Below are 25,081 nucleotides of genomic sequence, written 5' to 3' on the forward strand. Positions count from 1 at the left end.
TTTTCCTCCTTCCATATTTACATGTGACCCACTTGATTCTTTAGGAAGATTTTAGTAACCACCATTCTGAAGCTAGACCAAAACTGAAACTAGACCTACTGGTTTGTTCTTTTTCAACAAAGTTCCGATTAAAATCTTAAGCCACATCTGACACTTCTGTTTTCTCCATTACAGGGATATACCCCACAAACAATAGTTGCAGTTTGGCAACTTTATGTGAGTTCCTGGAAAATCTGGGGCAAAAGCCATCCTTGCTAAGTTTGTTACTATAACGTTTTTTCTAAAATTTGATTAAAAATCTCTTTCCACTTGAATTTTAAATAGTTATTCAGGCCGATTTTAAATCATTGTCATTGTGATTTTTTTTCCCTCTGGAGCCATATGACTATATGATGGTCAGTACTAGAGGCTGGTTTCTCAATAATTAGACCATGATTTAAGCAGAAGACAGTAGTTAGTATAAGTACATGTAATTCCAAAACTGGCTTCTCTGGAAAAGGTGAAACAAAAAAATTACGTCAAAAAAAAAATAAATCTAAATTACAACAGCATATGTAGAATTGAAAACACTACTATACTTTGGCTTTGCAGATTTGTATTCTTCTGTATCTGTATCTTCATCATCTGAGTACCAATGATCTCCTCTTCCTCCTGCCAACAGGCCCCTTGCTGCCAGCAATCCTGCGGCGTTACCATAGCCCGTGTATTTCAACAGGCTATCGACTGCAAAGAGCCATACAGAAAATTATTCAGCTATAATCAGCTACAAACCCCACCATAGTGCTACTAGAATTGAGAGTTATAGCAAGAGGCAAATGTACAAATTACAGCAAGACCTTATACAGAAGGGAGAAGGAAAAGTAATTTTTACCTCTCTCTTTACAAAGAACAAAAAGAAATTCTGCTGCAATTTGCTTTACTCCAAGGTCAACATGTGTCATAAGGCGCACGAGTTTGTTTCTCACTGTTGTGCCAACTTCTGGACGATTTGATACATCTCTTAATGGAGGCAGTACCTGGCAGCACAAAAAAAATGGCCTAGAGTGCACAGCAATATCTATCCAATACTTGCAAAAACCCCTACAGTCAACAGAACAAGGAAATACTGTAAGCTCTGTTCTTCAAAAAAAAAGGCAATAAAATCAGCCAACTATGCCTACACGCTTTAGTAATGACTCTTGCTTCTTAAGTCTTCTGATCTGTCATTCAGGGCAGAAAAGCACTCAGTCTCAAATACAGACTTTGAAAATACAATTATCAGGAATTTATGAGTACAAATGGGTGTACCAGAACAGTTGGTCAACAGGCAGCAGTAACCTCATGTTCTCTGTGTCTTCTGTTTTGCTCATGTATCTGGTAAAAGCATTATAAATACCATCCTAAGGAAACTCACAATATTAACATGATGTGTAGTTCATATAGAAAAACTATACGCTTATAATGAAAAAGCAGGAAAATAAGTTATATTGCAAGTTCTACTTCAAATTTCTACTGCTGAATTTCAAAAATGGGCTCTACATGTATAGAGAAAATGCATACTTCTCCCAGAAAACACTCCTCTAAAAGTTCAAGCTAAATTTCAGAAATATTTTGGAGAAAACACTATTTAACATTTCCTCAACACTATTTTCTCATCAAGTGTCATTAATATTGTTAACTTCAACCCTCAGGAAAGGTAGGATGTGTGTGAATAATGGCTTGTTTGGCAAACTAAGTCCTGCCTCCCTGTGTGTATGCCTTCAGAGTCAAAATCTACACTAATTTTTTCACATTCACAGAATATGTGATATGATCTGCAAACAAATCTGGGCCATAATATGGAATATTTAATGATCTGAAGACTCTAATAAGAACTACGGATCTTCAATGGTTTACGTGGGAATGAAAAAAAAGATGCCAATAATTGTCATAAGAAATTGCAGGTCCTTTGTCTTCTAGGTGTCTAATGTAAAATGTCATGTCCTGTGCTAAATTACTGCACAATTACTACTGAAATCAGACTCACTGGGAATTGATACTTAAACAAATGAATGCTACAGTATTGACTACTTTGAAAAAAACAGACCCCTCTTTTTCAAACTAAGTATTCAAACAATTAGCAAAAACATTTTACTTTGTCCCTGCTTACTCTCCCCAATGGGGATAGTACCATGACTGTCATTTCACAGTGTGTTGTAAGAATGAATTAATGTTTTTAGAGTACTCTAATACTAATACAGTGATGAGTGCCATAGGACAGTCCATGAGGAAATTAATCATACTGTCTTCAGATCACAATTTGAATAGTGCACAATAAATAAAGCCTAAGGCCAACACTTAACAATGAGGGTAATTCAAAATATCAAACATCCAGTCATGCAGTTAACAGTATCCATCCATTCTCTGCACTATATGAGGCAGTGGTCCTGTGGTAGGAGTCAGCATGCAATTATATCCTGACATCTAGATGCCGAGATGTCGTAAAAACATGCAGACAACTTCATTTTCTAGCTTCTGAACATTTGGCTCTGCAACTTTTTTCTTAGTTAACAGATCAGCAGATTATCCTGAGAAAGAACTGCTGCAAACAAAAACAATAAAAAACAAGGACAAGTTTCTTAAATTCCTCAAAACTACTTTTCTAGTATAGATAAAACAGGCATGATATATATGCTCTTTTCCGTTTTAAACTCCATCTATGAATTCAAGCACAGCTTTGATCTGGGAGCAGCATCTAGGATGCAACCCAAAAACCACTGCAGCTTAGGAAAAAGAACATTTTTCAGCTGCTTTCAGCTGTCTTTCCCTTGCTCATCCTTTAATTTCTCTCCACTTGACTTGAGGAAAACCAGCAAAACAAATAGAAAACACCACACCTAACCACCAAACTATACAGACCCTTTAGATCTTTAACCATGGCATGGAAATCTTTTCTCCTGTAAAAAGCCAACCCACAGTCCCTACTGTATTAAACTGCTCCTTTAAAAGACCGAGGGATGAAGTGTGCCTCTGTTCAGGAACAGAGTTTTACTCTGCCAGGACAGCTTATACACACTGGCACACAAGTTTCAACCCCAATGATTCCTGCCTGCTGAGGTCAAATTAAAGCTCAAGTAGATCCCATCAAAACACCTGTATTCTCACATGCAAAGTTTTATCAACTGCACGGAAATGTTTTTATATGCCAGTTGTAAGAGGACAGACCTCACTGAGTTCTTTGCCCCATCTCATATGATCCATGGTGACTCACAATAACACAGCTTTACAATATCCCTGATATTATCACTTAACAGCTCTACAAAATGTATCATGGAAGTTAGGCCATAATATCTACTGATTTATATGACTGAAAAATTATTTCTATAGTACTGTCCTGCACTAATGTACAAATCTCAAAGTTTATCAATAGCTTTATATTCAAATTTTGATGAATATTTTACTTACCTGAGCTTTGATAAACTTCCTGATATTCCTATGAGTTCGGCAGCATTCAGTTAATAAACTGAGAACTGGAGTCAGACCTTCTCTATAGCTGCTTCCCTAAAATAAAACCAAATACTAATAAAACATTTTGTAACAAAGTTTCCTTTACAAATTTTATGAACACTTCAATGAAGTTCTATATGACAGCCAAAATATGAACTTTACATAGTCACACACACACACACACACACATGCATGAGCAAGTAGCTTCAGATATTCACAGGAATTTATTCTAAACTTTGAGGTGTTTTGCAATCTAGAAGAACATCCATATTTGTGCTAATACTGGCTGGAAGGTTTGGAACAAGCTTTACATATGTGCACTTTTTACTTTAATGAAAGAGGTCCCTTTTGCAAGGAACCCCTGCACCCCATACCTTGTCTATTCTCTTCTCCATGAAATCCAGTAAAATTTGAATTGCTCCCATATTCATACCATTGTATTTTATATCTGTTTCTTCTTGAGATGATGGATTAATAAGAACATCCAAACAAGAAACGGGAACATTGCTTAAGAGGTTGATTGCATTGCTGAAACAGATTTTAAAAATTCATTATTCATCTGGAAGAAAGAATTAAAAACAGAGTACAACTCCCCATAAACTGCTTGTACAACTACAATCAAAAAGAGGCCCTACGACTCAAACAATGCTTTATTTTGTGCTCTCTGGGTTTTAAAGAAGGTGGCACGCATTATCGCCTGAGTGTCAGCTCTTGGGACAAACAAGGGAAAAGAAAGACAAAAAGCTCCAAAAGCAATACTGCAGCAGTGCAGTAATACTTCCAGCCCCCACAGTTCCCCATTCCATGGATAAGGCACAGCTTCCAGCAGTGAGCTACAGCAGCTGATCTCAAAGGACAGTAGGGGGAACTCTCACATTGATTTGCAGTGGTCAGTTTTTTCCTCCTTGAAACTTAAAACATTTTACCACATATCTGCATTACCATCATTAATGTGACAAAGTACACCATAGAAAATGTTTCTCCCTGCTGTAACAGGGATGGTGGTAATTTCTTAGGTCCTCTGAAATATTTTCACTTTTATTTAGCTTGTAGTGTAAATGAAATACAGAAGGCTTTTAAGACATTAAAAAAAGATTCAGGTTTATTTACCAAGCACTACCTTTCAGTAACCAGCATCTTCACATTTTGCAACACACAAAGAGGAGTGCTTCCCAAAGAGCCATTAAGTGATTTAAATTAGACCATAAGATTCCTCCCTCTTCTTTAATGGAGTAGGACGGAACTTACTTTGCAAGGTACACATCCCTCGAGTTTGCTATCTATCCTGTTCTCATTGTCAACATTGACTTGTGTTTGCACTGTTGCTGAATATTGGGCTCAATTACACAGATGCTGCAAAAATTAGAATTCTGTCATTATTTACTTGCTCATGTCCAACTAAACTTATAAATGGATGTATTTAGAAATACTACAGAACTATCCAGTTTACATATGCAGACTTCAAAGCTATCAATGAAGCAACGAGCACTGCTGTTTCAACAAGCAGTGAAGTGTTACAAGAATAGAGAAAACTTCTCAAACAACTTCATTTAAGACTTTTAATAATATCTACTTAGAAGCTGCCCTCTGTTTTTAAGTTATTAATACAATTCTAACAAAGAATTAGTAAAAGAGAAAGAAAATCACAGCAATCAGACAAGACAGGATTTCTAACAAATGTGCTGGTTCTGGTTTGATCAGAGTGGGTGGCTGTTCCACACTGTGCCATCTCCCTTTTGCTCTTTTAGCAATTGAAATTCAGACAACTATTACTTTTGGGAATGCTTGTTCTCTTTGTTTTGTTTCTAATTCCTGTTCAAGATATGTCTTTTATATCACGGAAGTTATTCCTCTCCAACAATTCAGGAATAGTCAGAAACAAAATAGACTGAAATTCAACAAATATTTGGTGCCTTCAGGCCTTTCATCAAAAGTTCTCTTTTTACCAGTTTCTTATTAAACAACCAAGTTCCCGAACACCTACAAAATTAATTTTCTGGATCACTGTGTCTGAGCTATTCTTTTCAATAAATGAAGCCCGGCTTTCTGATCTTTGTCACTCCACTGACAGTTTTATTTGTGGTAGAGGAGTGTATGAAATTCTCCAGCTACCAGGAAGTCAGTGACTATGCACAGATCTGCACAATAGTGTTTGCATTCCTACTCCAGGGGGTAGAAATACTGCGTATATTACTCTCTCCTTCTCGGCTTCCTAGAGATCATTAATCACTGGGACATGACATCCACCCACTCATGCTCCCAGCCCCCTCCTGATATGCAAATTTAAAAGCAAAGGCCTATTTAGAGCTGCTGAATGCCTTGATTAAAACCTTGTTAGTGGCAAAAATGGCACTCACTCTAATATGTGGTACTTTAAGCTGTTCATATTCAAACATTAAGTAATGACATGACAGAATAATGACAACAATACTAGGTACTAAATTAGTTAAGATATTCTAACAGGTAACTTCTGCTTATTTATTAGAAATAGAGTCACATTGACAATCAGTACATCATAGCACAGGGCATGTATCCAACACTGATGTTCACATAAAATAAATCCTCAACTTACATATTAAGAGCACAAGCATTCAAATGATGTACTTTAACAGGCTGCCTAAACCCTTCATTTAAGCATCTTGGGTTCTGCACATTAATAAACTTAGGGAAGTGCAAGTCATCGGCAATCCTAAGAAATACACACGTCTCCCTGACGCTTCATAAAGTTTATTCTGCATTCAACACTGTTTGTATTTTATTTTACTTTTGACAGATTTTTCCTAATTGCCTTACTGATAGGCTCCAAGTGGAAAGCAGAGCTGGAAGTTATGCTCTGCTCTCTGACTCACACCTCATCTCTAGCAATAAAGACTGCATGGTCAGAGTCCAGCATGCTGAACAGCCTAAATGATGACACAGCCTCTCTTTTTTAGCTACAGACTCCTAACAAGAGTTTACTCATTCCTTAGTGAAGCTCCTATCGGGAATTAAAGTTTTGCTTGTCCAAATACATCAGCAGACTGAAGTGGGGCCCTTGATCCAGGCCCCAATCCCTCTGAGGTTTTGCAGGGGCATTACTTCTGACTATAGGTTTTCTATCCCAGAGTTGCCTTGTGATGAATAGTCTTGGTAGAAAAACATATTCAATTATTCACCTTTCATTACATCCTTGTAGCATTCAAAGACAAAACTCAGGTTCTGCAAATGGGCTGAAATATTTGAATCGCAAAAGTCAAAACCTGCACAGAGCTCTTCTAGCATGTGAATCAAGATCAAATACTACATTCGACAATGCTATACTTGCACTCTTTATGAACTCGAGCTAAGTAAACTGGCTACAGTTTGCTAACAGAGGGAGAAAGTTGTTTTCTCAGCATAACAGAAAGTGATGCAGTGCTACACTGAGTCTGATGGAGAAGGGGAAACAACTGCAGTGACACAAAGCAGAGATGTTTGTCCTCATTTCTTTTCTGTTTCACCCTCTCAAAATTACGGAGAACCTTTGCCTTGACGTGGTGTCTCCAAAAGGTCCACATGGGCAGCATCACTACACAAAATATCCCTTCTGACTGAAAAGAACAAGGACAGAAATCACACCTATACTACATATTCTTCACAGCTTCCTACTTCTTTATGTAAAGCCCTTCTTAGATCTCATCTGCAAGTGTTGGCAAAAGCTAAAACCAAAAGGACCTGCATAACATGCATCCTTCTGCAATAGCACAAGACAACTGAATTTTACAGGGCAATGTAGTTAACGAGGTGATTAGACTAGTTGGATTTCTGGACAATGAAAGAACTTGGGAAGAGCATCAGCTGTATCATAATTCATCAGAATATTGGGCTCTCTCTTGTAGCTGTTGAATTTATCCACAACTGTTAAATTCTCCCAGCAGTGGGGAATTTATTCCCACCAGTCCCTCCCTTCAAGGAGAATGAGAGCTCAAAATGCCCACCATAAGCAGCAGCACTGACCGCCTTTTAGGACACAGCACCAACTTTAGTCATGGCAACTACTGCCACAGAATACTAAATTATTCCAAGCTAGTCTGCACCAGCTGAGCAGGGCTCTGATGTAGGATTTTAGGGTTCACCTACTAAGACTGTTGATCTCTGAGAGATTTCCAAGATTTTAATCAAGTTCATTTAACACTTTCAAGATTGCTGGGTGTGAAAAACTGTGTATCCTTCTTCCTAGAGACTGCTGGTTCAGAAGATCTTCAAAAGATCCTACACTCAGATTTATGGACATCTCTGAAGAAGAAAATGGCAACACTCTTTCACTGCTGAGAGATAACAGGGAATTGTGTTTGAAGCTACTGTGCTGTCAGGCCCTGTGAACAGCTGACCTACTTGGATAAAAGTAAGAGTTGCACAGAAAAAGAACAATAACACTGAACAGAAAACCACCACCTCACTAAAAATAATCTGATTTTTGATTGAATTTTTTGCTGCAAATACCTAACAGTTGGGTGCAGGACTGAGGAAACCCCCCCGCCCACATACCTAAACCCGCAAGATGATTCACTCACTTTTGAAAAAAAAAAAAAAAAGAAAAAATGTTTGTACTTTTAATGAAGCAGCCTAGAACTACTGGAGATTAAATATCAACTTGTTACTTCCATCCCAATCCATCAGAATTGCAAAACTCACATATGAAAATCTCAAAATGTAGTTTTTCCATCAGCTTCTGTGCAAAACAACAGAAGTTGCATTCCATTCTAATTTACACTACTTCTAGAACTTCCATATGTATTTTCATCCTCAGATACACACATATGCACATAAAGAAATTATAAAAAGGTGAGTTTCATAATCATTGGTAGAAAATAATGACCTTGTCAGTCACTTTCTGTCTGGAACAGAGGACATGCCTAAACAATATTTGAGGCAAATAGCTTTCATCAAAAAAAGATTAATAACACTTTACTCAAAATGAATAGTTTTTGTTGTTTCTCAGATTTCCATTTTAGATTTTAGTCAAAGTAATTTCTACTTAAAAAACCAAACAAAAATCTTTTAACATGGACTGGTTCTGCAGTTCCACCAACCTGTGCAACTCTTCAGTTTTGTCTTCAGTAGGGCCCGTGGTTAATAAGCAGTGTCGAAGGATGGCAGCCATGTAACGAAATTGATGAGATTCATTCTATATAAATATAAATTATGAAGATATTTTTTCATTTTGAAGATTGCAAGTGAGGGTTTCAGGTCACTAGAATAATAAAAATTAAAGATGGGAAATACCTATTAGATCATAACATCCATCCCTATCAATAAAAGGACTGTACCTTAGAGTTCACTAAATGCTTAATTCAACATAACTGTCATAAGCTGACTTCGAACTAGGCCTTGTAAAAGTCACTAGGGAGTATTTTCCAGTTAAATGAGCCTTCACTACCAGAAAAACCAACTACAAGTATTTGCTCAATTGCATAACATTATTCTTAATGTATCACTGCTATTTTCCTTCTTGTATTTACATCAGACCACCTCTTGATTTAGATTACACACCTTTTTCATTTAATTTGCCTTCTCCTCATTTAGGCCTTTTGCTGCCAACAGTTTCATTCCCTCCACTCAGTCTGTTTCTTTTCCTAATTCACTTGCTTTTGTTCCCTTGATACCTTTCCTCCATTTCATTAGTAACTTCTCAGCAATCTCATTTGCCCTACTTTTGCTCTCTCCAAGTAATTCCCCCTTCCAACCTCCCACCAGACAGCAGCCCCACAAAAGTGCACCAGTAACTGCAATCATTTAACTGTGTGTAACCTTGTCCTCATCCTTTTTCAATAGGTCTTCTTGGCATCCATCATATGTTCTGGTGTGTTTGATTGAGCACAAAGCGCCCCAATGCATTTTTTGTAGCATCAGCATCAAAATCTGCAGGCTATACCACCTGCAGCTCTTGTCTGGCTTTGCTACTTTGAAACCGTCTCCACTCATTAAATATTGGTGTTTCAAATGGGTCTGTCCCCCTTAGGATGGATCTCGTTTAGCTTTCTACCCTCACGCCTAACTTCTCTGCTCTCCTTTTATTTTCCAACCTGCCTACTGCTTGGAACCTCTTGAAATTCTGTATCTTCAGCCCACCTCATTAACACGCTGTTTACTCTTCTTACAGATCATTAAAACTGCCACTGGGACATTCACTCAGTAGAATATCAACCAACATATCTGGCTAACAGTTATCAACTACTAAAAAGCTCTTTAATTTAAAGGTTCCCTGCTTTTAGGAACTTCTAGTAAAGAGTTATTATATAAGCTTTATCTCAAAACACAAAACAAACTTCTCCTGCCCCGGGATGTCTTAAACTCTCATTTAAAAAAAAAAAAAAAAAAAAAGCTGCATGCTCGGACTTCTCAAGGAGGAAAAGATTTGTGGGACAAAACCTCCCTCATCCCACAGACAGCAGCCACATGAAACCTCATCAGGTAACACCACAACTGCGTGCCATCTCCTGCCTGCCTGTCTGCAGTGAGCTGGGCTTTACATCTCTACAGATTCAGTATTTTGTAAAAGTAAACCAACGTCAAGATCCAGATTTCAAGAGATAGCTTTTAAACAGGTGAACGTGTAATACAGTTTCTTTTCCCAGTTTTCCATAAAGCTGTGTTACATTCTTTTTTACCCTCTCTATACAAAGAACTTTGACAAAGTTAAAGATACTTTTAATAAAGGTCTAAACCAGGAATATTAACAGAAGAAAGAAACCTCACTTTGTTTATATTTCCTTGAAACTCAAAGTATTAGCTTTTCTGATTCCCCCATCACTCAATCTTAAATTTCAGGATTTCTTATTCAGCATATCCTTGAGACATTAAATCAAAGAATAAACTTCAGACTTTTCTCAAGTTTTATATTCCTTAAAGTTATGATTAATGTCTTATTTGCTGTCTAGTCCAATGCACTAAAGAGAACAATTATTTGTCAGTTTTAACTACTGTGGATTTTGATCAGCTTTATACTCTGCATGTTTACAATGGCCAGTGAAAAGTTAACAACATTTTAGAGACAATATGATATGGACTAAAAAGAAAGATTCCCTATATAATTCTCTTACTGTAGCACAGATTTGGGTTATCCAAAATTAGAGTTCATGTACCTACTGTCATGCTCAGAAAAACAGATGAAAACAAGGGAGTCTTCTCAGTTCTATTACCCTATTGCTATACATCCAGAGATATAGCCATCTGATACTTTTAGATTACACAGCTTTTCCAAGCCATTAGTGAACAACATTTATTTTCTTTTGTAAACCTCAGGCTTTTACAAAATAGTATTTTTTGCATGTTTTATTCAAAAACGTACAGTTTTACCTCGCATCATATAATCCAAGCTATTCTTCCATTACATAGAAAACATATGGATTAGATTTTTTGCCTAAGTAGTAACAAGAACAAAAATGTTATTTTGGTATTCAAAGCAATGAGCGCTAAAGACTCAACACCTCTTGAAATACCAAGATCATCAATTCTTGACACATTCAGAATTCAGACAGACAAATTTTCTCAGATTGGTTTTACATACAGAGAAATTAGGATGCAAAATTTGAAGACTACCTTAGCTACTATTCTGAAAAATGCAACTGTATTCCATCAAAATTAGAGTAGAAAAAGTTAAGCACTAAAATCCTTGCCCTGGGGCCTGGACAACAACTGCCTCTTCTGCATCTACCTGCTGGTTCTGGCTCTCCAAGGCTAAACAAAATCAATTGAAAAAACACTTCAGCTAAGCCTTACCTTGCTGTGGACATTCCAACTGTCAAGTGTTACATTAAATAGAGCCTTTAGTGCCTCAATGGCACAGTCTGTCTCTTGCAAAGATAGAGGAGGCCTGTCACGATCTTCCGCTGCTTTATATTCTTCTGTCCATCTTACACTCAGGGAACTTTCCAAAGCCTGAGTCAAAACTTGCACCCCTTGTAGTTCCTGACGCAACTGTGATCTAATATCTGTGTGCAGAAGTGACAAGAGGAAGAGCAGACGCAAATCAAAGCATTTAATGTCATCAACGCACTGTTGGTCCTTACATTTTTGCAGAAGATTGCAGAGCGTTGCTGCAAGATTCAGTTCAAAACTGAGCTGCTGTGCAACTGAACTATTAAAAATTATGTTACAGAGGCATTTTAAAGCTTCTACTATAACAGGAAATTCAGACACTCTCTCCAAAGGATCTTCCACATTGTCCAGCTTTGCTAGCCTCATAAGGATCTGCATGTTCCTCTTTGTGGTTACAGGCACTAAAACCTTCTTGTCCCTGGAGAGAATCCGGAGGGCCTCCAGGCAGGCAACTTGACATGACGTTTTTGTGTCTTTTTCAAGGATGTTTAGAATTCCCTCACACAGTTTCTAGGCAAACACAAACAAAAAAGGAACAGTTTTAGTGTCAAAATATTGATGGCAATAAGAAACTACTTTTGCTAAGCTTCCATATAACTTCTGAGTTTCCAGTTGACTTGAGAAACTAGGTATTCCATATTAGCTCTTCAAAATATAAACTGTTACAAAAGGCCTCCAGAGAGCACCAAAAGCAGTTTTCCTCATGGATACAATCCAAATACATCAACATTTGCAAAAGCATTAAGCAAAATGGCAGATGATATTCTCTATTGTCAAAATTGCCGCTATTGTCAAAATACTTCACTGATACTTTATACCCACAAGATTGCAGGGGTAAACATTAATCATTTAAATGCAGCATGAGAAAAATACAACACTCCAATAACCTGCAGGTCAGAACTGTAACATCTGAATTACAGAAGAATTACCTTTTATAAGACAGAAATGGACAATTAGATGATCAATTAATGGGCAGAAAAGACAGGACAGAAGAGATTGCTTGATATGAGAGGACTCCATAGGGTTTTTATGCCTTAAGCTCAGGACAACATTACTACTACTCTGGGGTACTAGAGTCAGAAGTACAGTTACAAAGAAGTTCCCAATACAATACAAACTGCATTGTACCACACAGAACACTGTTCCTCCACACTTCTCACCTCCCAAGCTTTGTGTCTTGACCATCAACATGAATAAATTACCAAAGAAGCCAGAGCAGCAACTGAATTGAACAGCCCTAGTGCAGAAGTCTGCTTAAGACCTGAAATTCATATTGTGGTCTCAAGCAGTCTGTGTCATGTAAGCAATTACAAAAAGCATAGGAATCATAGTAAAGTATAAAACAGTTCTTGGGGAATGGTCTCTGGAATTTCATTTTTCGCCATCACCACCATAACGAAAAGGTGAGGAGCACAGATGCCCATCAGCCTGACTCAAAGTTCAAAACAAAGGTTCCACTTAGGACATCCAAGCAAGTTTTGTTACTGTGATCGCTTACAACTAAAGCCAAAATAAAAAAAATTAACAAAATCAACAACAAACATTAAGTCTACAGCAAATCTAGAACAGACACTCCAGAAGAATAAGGGAGAAAACAACACAAGTCTTCAACAATGTTAAAAGACAATCTGTAAACAAAGTCAGACAGTAGGAACTCTCAATATGATTTCTAGTATGCTCGTCCTGGGGTTAAGCCCACCCAAAAGCACCACCCAGACAACCCAGATCTTGACTGCATCTCCACAGCTCTGACTAGATTAATCCAGTAGAAAGTTTGAAAACAAGGAATGAGCTCTACCTCTTACTATCGCAGAGGCAACAGGAGAAATCTTTATCAGAATATTAAAGACATGGCAATAGTATAAAAACCACATTTGACCACCTGTACAGGCACAGAGGTACTTACCGTGGCTGGAAAAAGATACTCAAATACAAAGAGTGCTTCAGCATTAACATAAGACCTCACACAGATCTATACAACCCCCTGACTTAAGCATGGTATGCTAGATCTGCACTAAATGTTTCTGAAGGTGGCATCTTTGAAGTGTTTTTAAAAATGCCTAGGAAACAAAAAATGACAGTCCAGATCCACAGTCAATTACTTAGTCACAGCTCAACTTCTTACAAGAATTTTGTTTCTATTGCTAAGAGAGATTTCCATACAATTAACTGTGCTTTGCAAGCTGAAGCAACAGCCCCGAAGCCTGTTTGGTTTTAAGGAGTAACACAGAACTGAATGGACAGTTCACAGAACTCCAGGAAAATGCCAGTTTACTCTGTTCTCTGTTTAAGTACAATTCTATTAGACTTAGCAGTTATTTTCTTCCTTGTTTATATCAGCTGCAACAAGGTGGTCTGTAACAATTTACTCAAATTCAACTGCTGGTTCACCAACTGGACTCTCCTTCTCTTCAGATACTGTGTAGGCAGAACCATACTAACAACACTAGAAGCCAAGTTACCGGCCTTCCCAACACCAAGGTGCTGAATGGACATTTCAAAGACATACTGAGCCAGACAGACTGCATTATCAGTAAATACATACAGCACAAAACCAGATCTGATTTCTCATTAACAGTGCTGAAGGTTTCTTCTAGGCATTTAAATACCAAGGATCACTTAATAAATTATCTGATCTGATCAATACCACTGAAATAAAGGGGAACTTCCCCTCATTTTTGTGTAGAAGCTGAGCAGCTAAGGGGCTAATGTGTATGTCTCAAACCCTGATAGCTGGATAGCTGTGCAGACAAGCAAGGACTGTTGGCAGTAACACACTGTGAGAAAGAACAGCATGTGGCTGGAGAAGGAGGCCGTACGGAGGTAGGGCAGCATTTTTCTGGGACAAACGTCCCTGTTCTGGCTCCTGGAGATAGGCACAACACAGTACAGCACAAGGGCAGGAACGAGGTCGAGAGTGGAATGTTGACCAAAGGCTGATGCAGTGGGTGGGAGTCAAGACCACCAAAGACCCTCAAAGCTCTCGACCTATTTCCAGAGAAGTCTAGAAGAACTGTGTATAATAATTAATTTGCATAGAAAGCAAAAAACTTAGCTGCACTGTGGGGAAAACTTATCTATAAAAAGGTACCCCCACAAAGCTTGAGTGTGCATGTGCACCAGGACCCTGGACACTCCATCAGCTGGATTCATGCTGGAGCCAGGACTGGTGATCTTTCTCTCTCCCTCTCTTTCGCCCTACCCCTTACTCAAAATCCACCACACTTGTGTTTATACCAGAAGATAAGGGACTAACTTATACCAATTTCCATGCCAAGTGTATAACTTGCTAATAAAACCTTTTAAGTTTTTGCAGACCATCTGACTTTTGTCCTTCCTTTTTGACCATCTACAAATCTTGGGTGCTTCCTTCCTCTTAAGAGCAGGACACCACATTTTGGTGAGCAGCACTGCCTACAAAAATCTTGCATCTGGTGCTCTGTTTTTTAACCTCAATCAGATAAAACCTGAACACTCATTTGACTACAAAGAGACCAGGCCTCTCAAACCTCAGATTGATTTTTTAGTTTGTTTTTTTTTTTTCCCCGTAAGTTGCACCCACCTGCTGCTACAGAAGTGTCACTGCAAAATGTCAAAAGCACTGCAGGAGGCATCACAAAGGGTATCAAACTCCCGCTGCTGGCTGACTTGCCAGTGGAAGTGTAACCCTCCCTCTATACATTTAAAGGCTATCCTTGCAATTTAATCAAAGATTATAAAATCATCTCCTGGCTTCAAATCTTACTGAAATGCAGCAACAGAAGAGGATTAACTCTGAACAGCTGTACTAAAGATAGATACTAAATAGATTTTTTTTTATATATTTAGCTACCTGCTTACAACTTAGAAAACCCCAAACCATCACTGTGCTTGTAAGGTACTTTATTTCCTACATGTTCCTGAAGACTTGGCTGCTTATATTTCACAATATAAGCAAGGTTATTGTTTATTTTCAAAAGCATCAGTTATAGTCTTTTGCATACTAGATTAAAAGCTTGGCCATTACAAACTTAAGAACAGGTCACTAAGCTTCCTAGCCATTATATATATATATATATACACACACACACTATTTTTTGAAGATACAAGACTCACATATGCGAAAAACACATAGGAACTGCTGACAAAGTTCTCTGGAGTTAGACTCCAGCGAGCCATCAAGAGTGACTTTAGGGAAATCAACATTCAGTTACAATATCCATGACAGGGAATCATTGCTGGCTGATCCCAAGTGCCAATAGCAGCTCAAGGAAAAGCTACAGCATCTGATTATAATTGAAGAACTACCCACAGAAAGTTTTGAAGAAACAAAAGTCATCCTATTAGAAAATTGCCTTGGAGACAACTAAAACCAAGTGCCATACAGCACAATTTCACATTTTCTGTTTTCACCCTGACAGTGCAACAGAAACGATGCAGAGAGAGGAGAAACAGGAAGGGATGTGACTACAAAAGCATTATTATGGTTTTCATTTTCTTTAGGTGGTGCTCCTTCCACCACCTTGTATGCCATTAGCATCACATAAACTCAGGGACACAGATTTCATTTATTTGGTTGGAAACAACAGGAAGTGAAAATTCAGACAGCAAGGTATGTCCCCTTCCACAACATATATGATGATTGCCCTAGTTTCACAGGTTTTATTGCTAACCTCTAAGTCACTAAGATTTTAACATTTCTTTGAGTTCTATCCTTTCAAAATTCAGATGAGATATGGACTTTCATCAGGCATGCAAGAAATGTTTTTCATATACTTTTCCACAGACTCAAGGCAGTTTCTAGTATTTTTAAACTTTTTTTTTTATTGTAAAATCCATTAATTTCTCTAAAATTCATGATTTTTCAGCTTTTGTGCTAATAGTAAGATTAACACAGAGCAATACACACTATTCTTTTTGTCTGTGCTGTAGTTTAAAATTTTATTGTGTGTTAAAACAGGAAGCCCAGAAAAATCCATTTGTTGTCTTGTTTTAATGAATAAAACATCAATCCGTTTTGGTCCTTTATCCTGACAACATAAACCCTTGATGCTAAGAAGCAACACAGCCCAATAGAAAAAGTCCTCTCCTGAGACACAAGAGACCTGTGTTTTCTTCCTTGCTCAGCCACAGAACTATTGTGTGCAGCTTTGGGCAAAAAGGTATTATTTCTTTACTTGCATTTTCTTCCATCAACTTTGTTCATAGGCTAATTAGACTGGGGAGAGGAGGAGGAAGAAAAGGGGAGCACAAGTCTTTAGTTTCTGTGTTTAAGTTTCTATTAGATTGCAGAGCTAAGCAAGCATCCAAGGCAGTGAGAAGGTAAGCCCCAGAGTATTTGAAATGTTAGTTTAAACTTTCACTTTCTCTGGAAGTCAAGACAACATTTATATAACACGTATCATCACCTGTGCTGAATAATAGGACAATTAGATAATCTCCTCTGAAAAGGCCATGCCAAATTTTTGCCTAGTCTTTGTGGGCTAATGTGGGTGAGGAGGGAAGATGTATAGTTGTATTCCTTGAGGATTCAGTCTGCTTCACTTCAAAACTTCATTGTTCAGCTGGTACTGACAGCAAGAGTTTGGCCTGTTTGGCAGGAGCCTGCCAGCTCTGACATGGCAGAGGCCCAAATTGCACATTTGAACAGGTGAGAGCATTTGCAGATAAAACTCTGCAGGTGAGGTGAGGAGCAGGCACAGTAATCCCTGTTCTCACAACTGGGGGAATAAACTTCAGAGTCACAGAAAGGTGAAATCCTGTGTAGCTGCACTCACAGTAGTCCTTCTTGCCCTCCCCACTGGACAGGGAGAGGGAGAACCCTTTTACCCTCTATAACCCAGTGGTGAAAGAAGGGTGTTAAATGGAGAGACGGGTTTCACTGGCTTGTCACAAACCTTAAGAGATGTAAAAAACTGAAAAATGCTGGATGGGAACTGGCAGGACCAGAGGGAAATAGCACAACAGCTTAGTATTAATGAAGGATACTTAGTAACTTTTTTTCTCTGGTAATCCCTTAAGGGGTTTCAGTAAAGTCAGAACAATAACAACTAAGACACCACACAGTGTGCCCACAGGAGCACTTGAACTTAATATTTTTACAGGACACTCACTAACAGACTTTAAAAGTTTGCAACAAAGTTACTGGGAGAAGAAAAACCCTGTGCCTTGGTGGCTGCAGGAACCTTCAGACCTCCCTGAAGCATCAGCGTCAACAGCACTATCTAAGAATGAGGTTCTTCTGAGATTTAGAGCGTGACAGCATCTTGCTCCATCAACATACTTCACTGCTTCCATCCTTCCAAAGTTCAAATATGGTACTGTCCACAGCCTTAAGAATCTTCCTACATCATGAATTTAATTGGGAGAGAAAGGCCCACAATACATTTGGGTATGATTTACCATCAGCTATTTCAACACCTTGAAAACATTCAGCAACAGAGGAAAAGACTGTTTTGGTGATTTTCTTCCCACTGAATTTTAGACCCATCCTGTTCAAACTGAACCTGAACAGTAATTCAAGAAAACTTGTCTAAAACTCTAAAGATCTGTATTACAGAACTGACCCAACACAGTAAGCTGGAGCTAATACAGCAGAAACCAGATGTTGCAAGTACTACAAGAGGTGAAGCAGATGAAAGGTACAGAGTGGAAGAGGAAATATGTGAATAAATATCTTACCACTTCTGGTAAGAATATGAGTAAGATTCTAACATTTGGCTGCTGCTCCCTTTTTTAACCCTTCCTCCCCCAAACTCAGCATCTCCATCCAATTTAAAAAAGTCTTGCTTGCTACCACAGACAGATGTACTTTTTCTGTTATATCACCTCAGAAAATGGTGCTGTAGCAACTTCTAGCTGTGGAATGCTATGGCTAACTAGGCAATCAGTGCTGACAGACATTTCCAGGACACAAACAGTGCTATAACTTTCTTAAAATTTTAAGTCTGTAAACAGCACAACTGTGTTGCTACTTCAGCAGCAGTATTTGGCCCTGACAAGGTATAAATAATGGAGAGCAAAGCTATTAAATAGTGATAAAGTGGTCCTAAAAACCCTTCCCTTTTTGTATTGCGACATGTGAGGCTTGAGCTTAAGTACCCACTGTGCCACACAGAGAAGGAGACACTACACCTGACACCTCTCTCCAAGGTGACTGCCCGGTCAAGTGAATAGATATTAATATTCTGAAGTTGCTTCCAGCACAGACCTAAAGAACCAACTGTGTATCAACCATGACATGCTGCTGTGAAGTGTCACAGTTCTGAAGACTCAACTTTTCCAGTAAAACACTGTTAACAGCTTCTTGACCGGTTGAGACAAATATTTTAGATTTCTAAGAGCTGGCTAAGACCCTCAGAAGCAACCTTGCTGCCTTAATTTCAGCTGCTATTCCAGAACACATTTACTTCCAGTTGGCAATTTCTATACAGTTTACACACAGAAACTGAAAACGGGCTTTCAGAAATTCATAGGTTTTTATTAGTATATAAAAAGTTAAGAAGGAATGGCACCAACTTGATATGGCTGGTATCTGAGCAGATCTTACAGTACAACACAGATTGCCATCTGATTTATATCCATAGATAGCATCCACCATACAGGGCAATGCAGACACATACATCATTAAGCAAAGCAGAACAAATAGAAGGACACCTCACATTACAATCTTGTGTTTTATCACCCTGTGATGTATTAAAGTCCTGTGGCTATGTCCAGATAGACATGCTTGACAGCATTTTCCTGCCTTGTAGAGGACACAACCTACTTTCCTCCTGGAATTCAATATTACAAAGTCAGTGCTGATTTAGTTAGGTTATAGCCTAAAGCATCATGCTTTGATAGCCATATCATTGCAGAGCAACTTATTCTGTCCAATTTACCCAGCTTCCAGTCAAGCCATAGTTTTGCCCTTCTATCTTTCATATTTTACAGCATGTCACTGAAGTGTATGGGTTGTCCTCTCCCTAACAGACAGTATCCAATGCAGAAAAGCTCAAAGCATAGTTACACCTACATCAAAACACAATCACACCACTGACACAGAGGCAGATGAGGCAGAGAAAAAACTTGCATTGCTATAATTGATCTTTTACTTGCACTCTTGCATAGACATTAATGCCTTACAACAAAGTCTGTCAGGCTTGCTGCAGTAAATAAGAAAATTTACTCCTAGGCCATGAACAAACCCAATGTGCAGCAAGAGACTGGTAAGAAGTAAGTGTTGCATTCATCAGGTTATAATGCAAACTTTCAGTAGCACTAGAAACCAATGGCAAAATCATGAAGTCCCTCTGTATTTGCCCCCGTAGCTGAACATGAAGTCTACCATATGACTTCATTATGGATTGTGACCCTTTGTCTAAACTCTCTTTCACTCCAATCATTCTAAGTTAATAGCAGCAGAACTGCAAATACTATCAACTCAATTACATTAACTAAACAAAAAACGGAACCTGAGGCTGCATCATGTTGTTTTCAAGCAATTCTCATCAATTTTATTGACAACTTCAGCAATTTGCTCTTAGCAAGAACATGTACTATGTTCCCTTTCAATTTAAACATTTTTATTTTTTATCTTAACTGAATGGTGAAAAGAGAATGCTCAGTGTTTTACAGATGCTAAAGATATTGAGCATATGCAGTTGAGTAGCCTTTCCTATGTTCTCTAATTGGCAATCTATTTTTCAGACTAGACACTTGCTCATTCGCAACGTAAAAAGAGATGGAAGGGATGGCGAGGGAGGAGACCTACGAACACAAACACAGTCAGAAAACTAAATCGAGATCCTGGCTGAGTTACTCTACAGATCAAAAAGGACACAGACAGTCCATCACCACACTACTGAACGTCAGCTTCGAGTAAAGCCATAGGTAAAGTCAAGCTAAGAGGTCTTCAAGCCATCTGTGTAAAAAAAGAATTGTAACTTAGGATTACACAGCTGATGGTTTTGCAAATGCAAAGGACAGATTTATCATCCTGCCCATTTCTACCAGAAAAAGACTTAATACCTTAAAATATTTAGATTTTGCACAAAATCATGGAATGAATCGATGTGTGTCCAATTTCAAACAAGCTACCCTTGCAGGAACCTTGCAATTCTGATTTTAAGCTTTGAGTTTATTCCAGAAACAGCAGAAACACGCAGCCGCATTCACTGATGAACATTTTCTGAATAAATATGCAAATCAGCCCAAAAATTAATTACAGAACAGAAAGAGTCTTGTTGTTACATAGTACACCCTAAAAATAACAACTGGAAAAAAATAAAAAAAGCCATGTCCAAGCTTTAAATACGAGGCTGTGGGTGGGAGTCAGGGGATCTGTTAAGCCCTGACACACCTGCACAGCTCAATACTGCAACACACAAACATTTCCCATCTTTGAAACCCAACATGCACATACCAGTGATTACCTCTACCTTTGAATTAACAGCCTTCTGTAGCTCTGCCTCCCTTACAGCTTCATAGCTGTCCTCTGTACCTATTACTTCATCTTAGTCTCTAGCATTATTTAAGTATCTAATACAGACAAGAAATACATCTTTCATATTGCTACATGCTGAGAAGAGAGAAAATGGGAAAATCTATTGCAAAATTTTATCTCAGCAGATACAGAGAGTTATCTTTACCCTTATTCCTCCATCTCATCCCAAATCTATACCCAGTGAAATTATTTATGGGCTTTTCTGTTACTACTTTCATTCAAGACTGGGGGTTTTGCTAAGGAAATTTGGTCTTCTCTTTCAGAAAAAAAGGGAATGTGTAGTTGTCATGTCTCTTGCACTGAAGAAACAAAAATTAAAACATAACTTTATAATCACTGCTTGCACCATTTTACAATGGCAACTAAGTTAAGAGACTGCTTTGATACTTCTACATTGAGGTATGCAGCTCAGTAGCCTCTTTTACTTACCTTTCTTTTGTCTTCATCTGCTGGATCAAATCTGAAAATGGATCGATTCTGTAAATAAAGACAAGAGTTTGTTACATGCACATCAGCTGCTAAGTATGTAATGCCTGCAAAATTATCATAAAATTTCAGTAGTCTGGTTAAAACCAGCCTCAGATAGTGAGTCCATAACCATGTCAATTCATGTCCTTTTCCCATCCTACCCAACAGTGAGAGCTCCAGTGAGTGGCTTCATTGAACAGTTTTACAACTATTACCGGTGCAGAGTAAGCCTTTATCTACAGGCTGCACTTCTGATGAGCATTAACCATATCACACCTGGCATTGATAGAGTGAAAAAAAATAAACTAGAGCCTTGTGTTTTACAAATACCTTATTCCTCAGATTTCTTCCCAAGCAGATCTTGTTTACAAGCTTTTAACTGCACTGACTGTTCCAAAGCAGAACAACCACAGTATCATCTTGCCCAGAAAACAAGTAGTATAAATCAAATAAGTCTTGCTACAAAAGCTACCACTTTCTGTATTCTGGCAATTTCCAAAACACATTACCAAGGTATTTGTTTCTCTGGCACAATTAAACACAAGATAGACATGGTCTAACAATGAGTACTTATTAAACACTTCAAACAGCAGCTGAGTCTAGTTCTATGTTAGTATCCTGAAGTATGTTATTAGTGAAATATTACTCATGTGACAAAGTTTATTCTGACAGCCAAAGAAAACAGCAGTAACATCAGAGAGTTATTTTAACATTTTACAACTTCCAAGCTAAATGATTAAGCATAATGAACAGCTAGAAAAAAAATAAAAATCTCAATTTCTGTTTCTAATATACAATTTGCTGCATCATGCAAGTGATTGGAAAACAAAAGTGACCTTCCATAGCACATTCATGGACTTCTTACCTTTCATGACCCAAACTTGCGATTACACAGAAAGACCTTGGACATCTACCCTACCATCAAAATTTACCAACATCAGCTAGAGCCTGGAGGATGGTAGGAAAATAATTCCCTTCCTCTCTCTTACAAGGCTCCTGATTGAACCGCACAAGTTCAGCAACATGCCAGTCAAAAGCAGGTGAACACTAAATGATGAGTAATTAACCAAGAGAAGGCAACCCTTGTGTTTGCACATGAATATTTTTGGAAATTTTACAAAAGAAATGTAGTGACAGCAACAAGTCCAAGTGCTGGAGGAACAGAGATTTGCAATAATCATTGCAAATGGAACACCACAGAGGAGCAACAACAGACCTATTGATTTCTCTTATTATAGTTATTCTACAGCCACCTGCATCTTGGAACTACACTTGATCTATCCTTTCTTTTCAACTAAAGCATATTAAGTTTCTTATTTGGAAAAAAAACTAAGGAAACCTAAAGCCCAGAAGAGGCATGGGTAAAGGTCTGGAAACTGGAGTGCTCTACCCAGTCATCACCGGCCCACAGGTAATATGTGAGTTAATAACACCTTGTAGAGAAAAAGAGAGGTAGGAAACACGATGGAAAACTTGTAACAAACACAGTAAGAGTAATGTTATATTGAGACAGTATTAAAAGTTTCCCATCCCACTTCAAAAGCAGTATTTAGCTACACATGTAACTCCAAGACTTCATTCAAAGACTTGAAATGCCAGAATAGAAACTGCACCAGCTCTCACTCTGTCCTTGACAACTCAAGTCTAAATAATCTCAGAAAGCTACTGAGAAGGCATAAAACCAAATACAGCAAAATTAAGAAATTATGTTTGTGCATGATTTTTAACATTTAACACAGGGTCATTTTGAAAAGTAAGGGCAGACATAAAATTCTCCTCAATCAGAACCCTTCCTCTGTACCTCAGAGGCCAGTAAGTTAAAACAGCTGTGTCTAACAAACTCTTGGTCTACCAATCCCTCAGAAGTGCCCTGCAGCTGCATCTATCTCTACATTTGAATTTCATGTGCACAAAAGCTCAACTTTAAGTTAAGAAACCAGTTACTGCTATTGTTAGTCTTAAAACATATTGCACTTAAGGCAGCAAATTTCAAGACACCTCTTGGAGGCTGAAGAATAACTATACACCAATCCACATTCGTTTGGCTATGAATCTGAATGTTTGTTCCTGTAACAGATTCCTAAATTTCAGCTGAGAATTAGTTCAACACAACTGCATTTAAACTACATCCAAAGCCAAACTCTGAGTCAGTACCAGCTTTAGAGACTTGTGCACCAGTCACACAAGCATCTACACAAAGGACAGACACCTGATGGGTTGAGAGGTAATCTGTCAAAAGGGACTATACTGCTTTACTAAAATCTAGGTGTCAAAATGTCCCTATCAGAAGAGGGGGGATGTGGGGAGGGCAAATAAAATCCACCTAACACCTACTGTCACTCAGATTTGTATTTTCCTGCATTACCAGGAAATCCCTTCACTTCTTGACTGAGCACACATGTATCACGCTGCAAGGGCAGTAGACGACACTTGGTACTCTTTCACACCTGTCAGCATTAAAAGCTCAACCTGCTCGGAGCTGTCTCTTCCCTTTTCGCTTCGCTTGACCGGAAACACAGAAAAATGAGGTGAGATTTGGTGGCCCATTTTACACAGACTCCCTCCCACTGCATATGGACACGGTCACTGCCCAGGCGGTGGAAGGAAGGCCTGTCCAGAGCCGGTGACAAAGGGCAGCACCTCGGGCAGGTGGGCAGGTGCACGGTGGCGTGGCAGGTGGACAAGTAGCCAAGAGACTCCGGTGTTATTCTGTCCAGCCTCTTCTCGGCGGTATATGCCGGTTAAAAGACTTGCGAGGCAGATGTACGCTGTGGAACAGCTCTTTTTACAGCCCCATCACCGACAACCCACAACACTGCCCGACCAAAAGACCGAAGGTGTCCGGGCCGAGCCCGACCACGGGCTTGATCTCCCCGCGACAACCCTGGCTTTGTGCTCCCGTGAAAGTCTGACTTCCCCTGGGCAATGCCCTGGCTCACCAGCGCGGCAGTGCCGCGGTGCCCTGCACGGCCTGCGGGCGGGAGCGCACGGGGAAGGGCCGGGAGGCTGTACCGTGCCGTGCCGAGCTGTGCCGTGCCGTGCCGAGCTGTACCGTGCCGAGCCGGGCAGGGCAAGGCAGGGCAGGGCAGGGCAGGGCCGGGCCGGGCCGCCCCGGAGTCGCTGTCTGGGGGCACGGCGGCAGAAGCGGTGAGCACTGGGGACCCGCCGCCGAGCCGAGCCCGGGGGGCCGAGGGTGCAGCCCCGGCCGGGGGAGCAGGACGATGCCGGCGGCACCGCCGAGGGAGGGCGGGGTGGCGACACCGCCAGGGGAGCGGCGCAGAGGGGCGGGGGAGGGGACCCGTTACCTCCTCGTTGTACCGCGCAAGGACCCGCTCCACCGCCTCGGCGCCGCCGCGCCCCTCCACGGCCTCCAGCACCGCGCCCAGCTCCGCGCCCAGCTCCGCGCCCGGCTCCATGCCCGCCCTGCCCCGCTCCGCGCCGCCGGCAGCGGCCGCGCCCCGCTGCGCCCCGACCTCCCGCGCCGCGCCCCTTGACGCGGCTGGCGCTGCCTTCGGGAACCGCCCCGACTGACGGGCAGCGCTCCCGCGCCATTGGCTGCAGGGGCCGGCGGCGCGCGGCCCCGACACCTCCTATTGGCTGCCGCGCCTCCGGCAGGCCGCTGTTGAGAGAGGACTACGACTCCCAGCATGCCGAGCGGCGCGGCGCCGGGGCGCGCGGCGGGGTGCCCGGGGTTGTGGTGCCGCGGGGCACGATGGGTGCTGCAGTCCGTGCCGGGCAGCCCCAGGTGTTCCCGCCGAGAAGGGCGGCGGGGCGGGGTGAAGGCCGCCGGTTCGAGTCCCGGGCGGGCGCGGCAGGCCGGGAACGCGCCGTGGGGATGCCCAG

At 40.1% G+C, this 25,081-nt stretch overlaps 1 protein-coding gene across 1 annotated transcript in view; it reads right to left on the reverse strand.

The window, feature by feature from the left end:
* RIC8B (RIC8 guanine nucleotide exchange factor B) overlaps positions 1–24,654 on the reverse strand; it is a 34,918-nt gene extending 10,264 nt beyond the window's left edge. Inside the window, exons 1-8 of the mRNA XM_017804593.1 lie at positions 24,544–24,654; positions 21,200–21,247; positions 11,206–11,814; positions 8,517–8,611; positions 3,840–3,993; positions 3,424–3,519; positions 872–1,016; positions 579–723 (exon numbers count right to left, since the gene is read on the reverse strand). Coding sequence (XP_017660082.1) covers positions 579–723; positions 872–1,016; positions 3,424–3,519; positions 3,840–3,993; positions 8,517–8,611; positions 11,206–11,814; positions 21,200–21,247; positions 24,544–24,654 — 1,403 coding nt within the window. The remainder of the gene's footprint in view (positions 1–578; positions 724–871; positions 1,017–3,423; positions 3,520–3,839; positions 3,994–8,516; positions 8,612–11,205; positions 11,815–21,199; positions 21,248–24,543) is intronic.
* Positions 24,655–25,081: the final 427 nt, after the last annotated feature.

This window comes from Lepidothrix coronata, unplaced genomic scaffold, assembly GCF_001604755.1.
Source record: "Lepidothrix coronata isolate B3197 unplaced genomic scaffold, Lepidothrix_coronata-1.0 Scaffold10, whole genome shotgun sequence".
Lineage (NCBI taxonomy): Eukaryota > Metazoa > Chordata > Aves > Passeriformes > Pipridae > Lepidothrix > Lepidothrix coronata.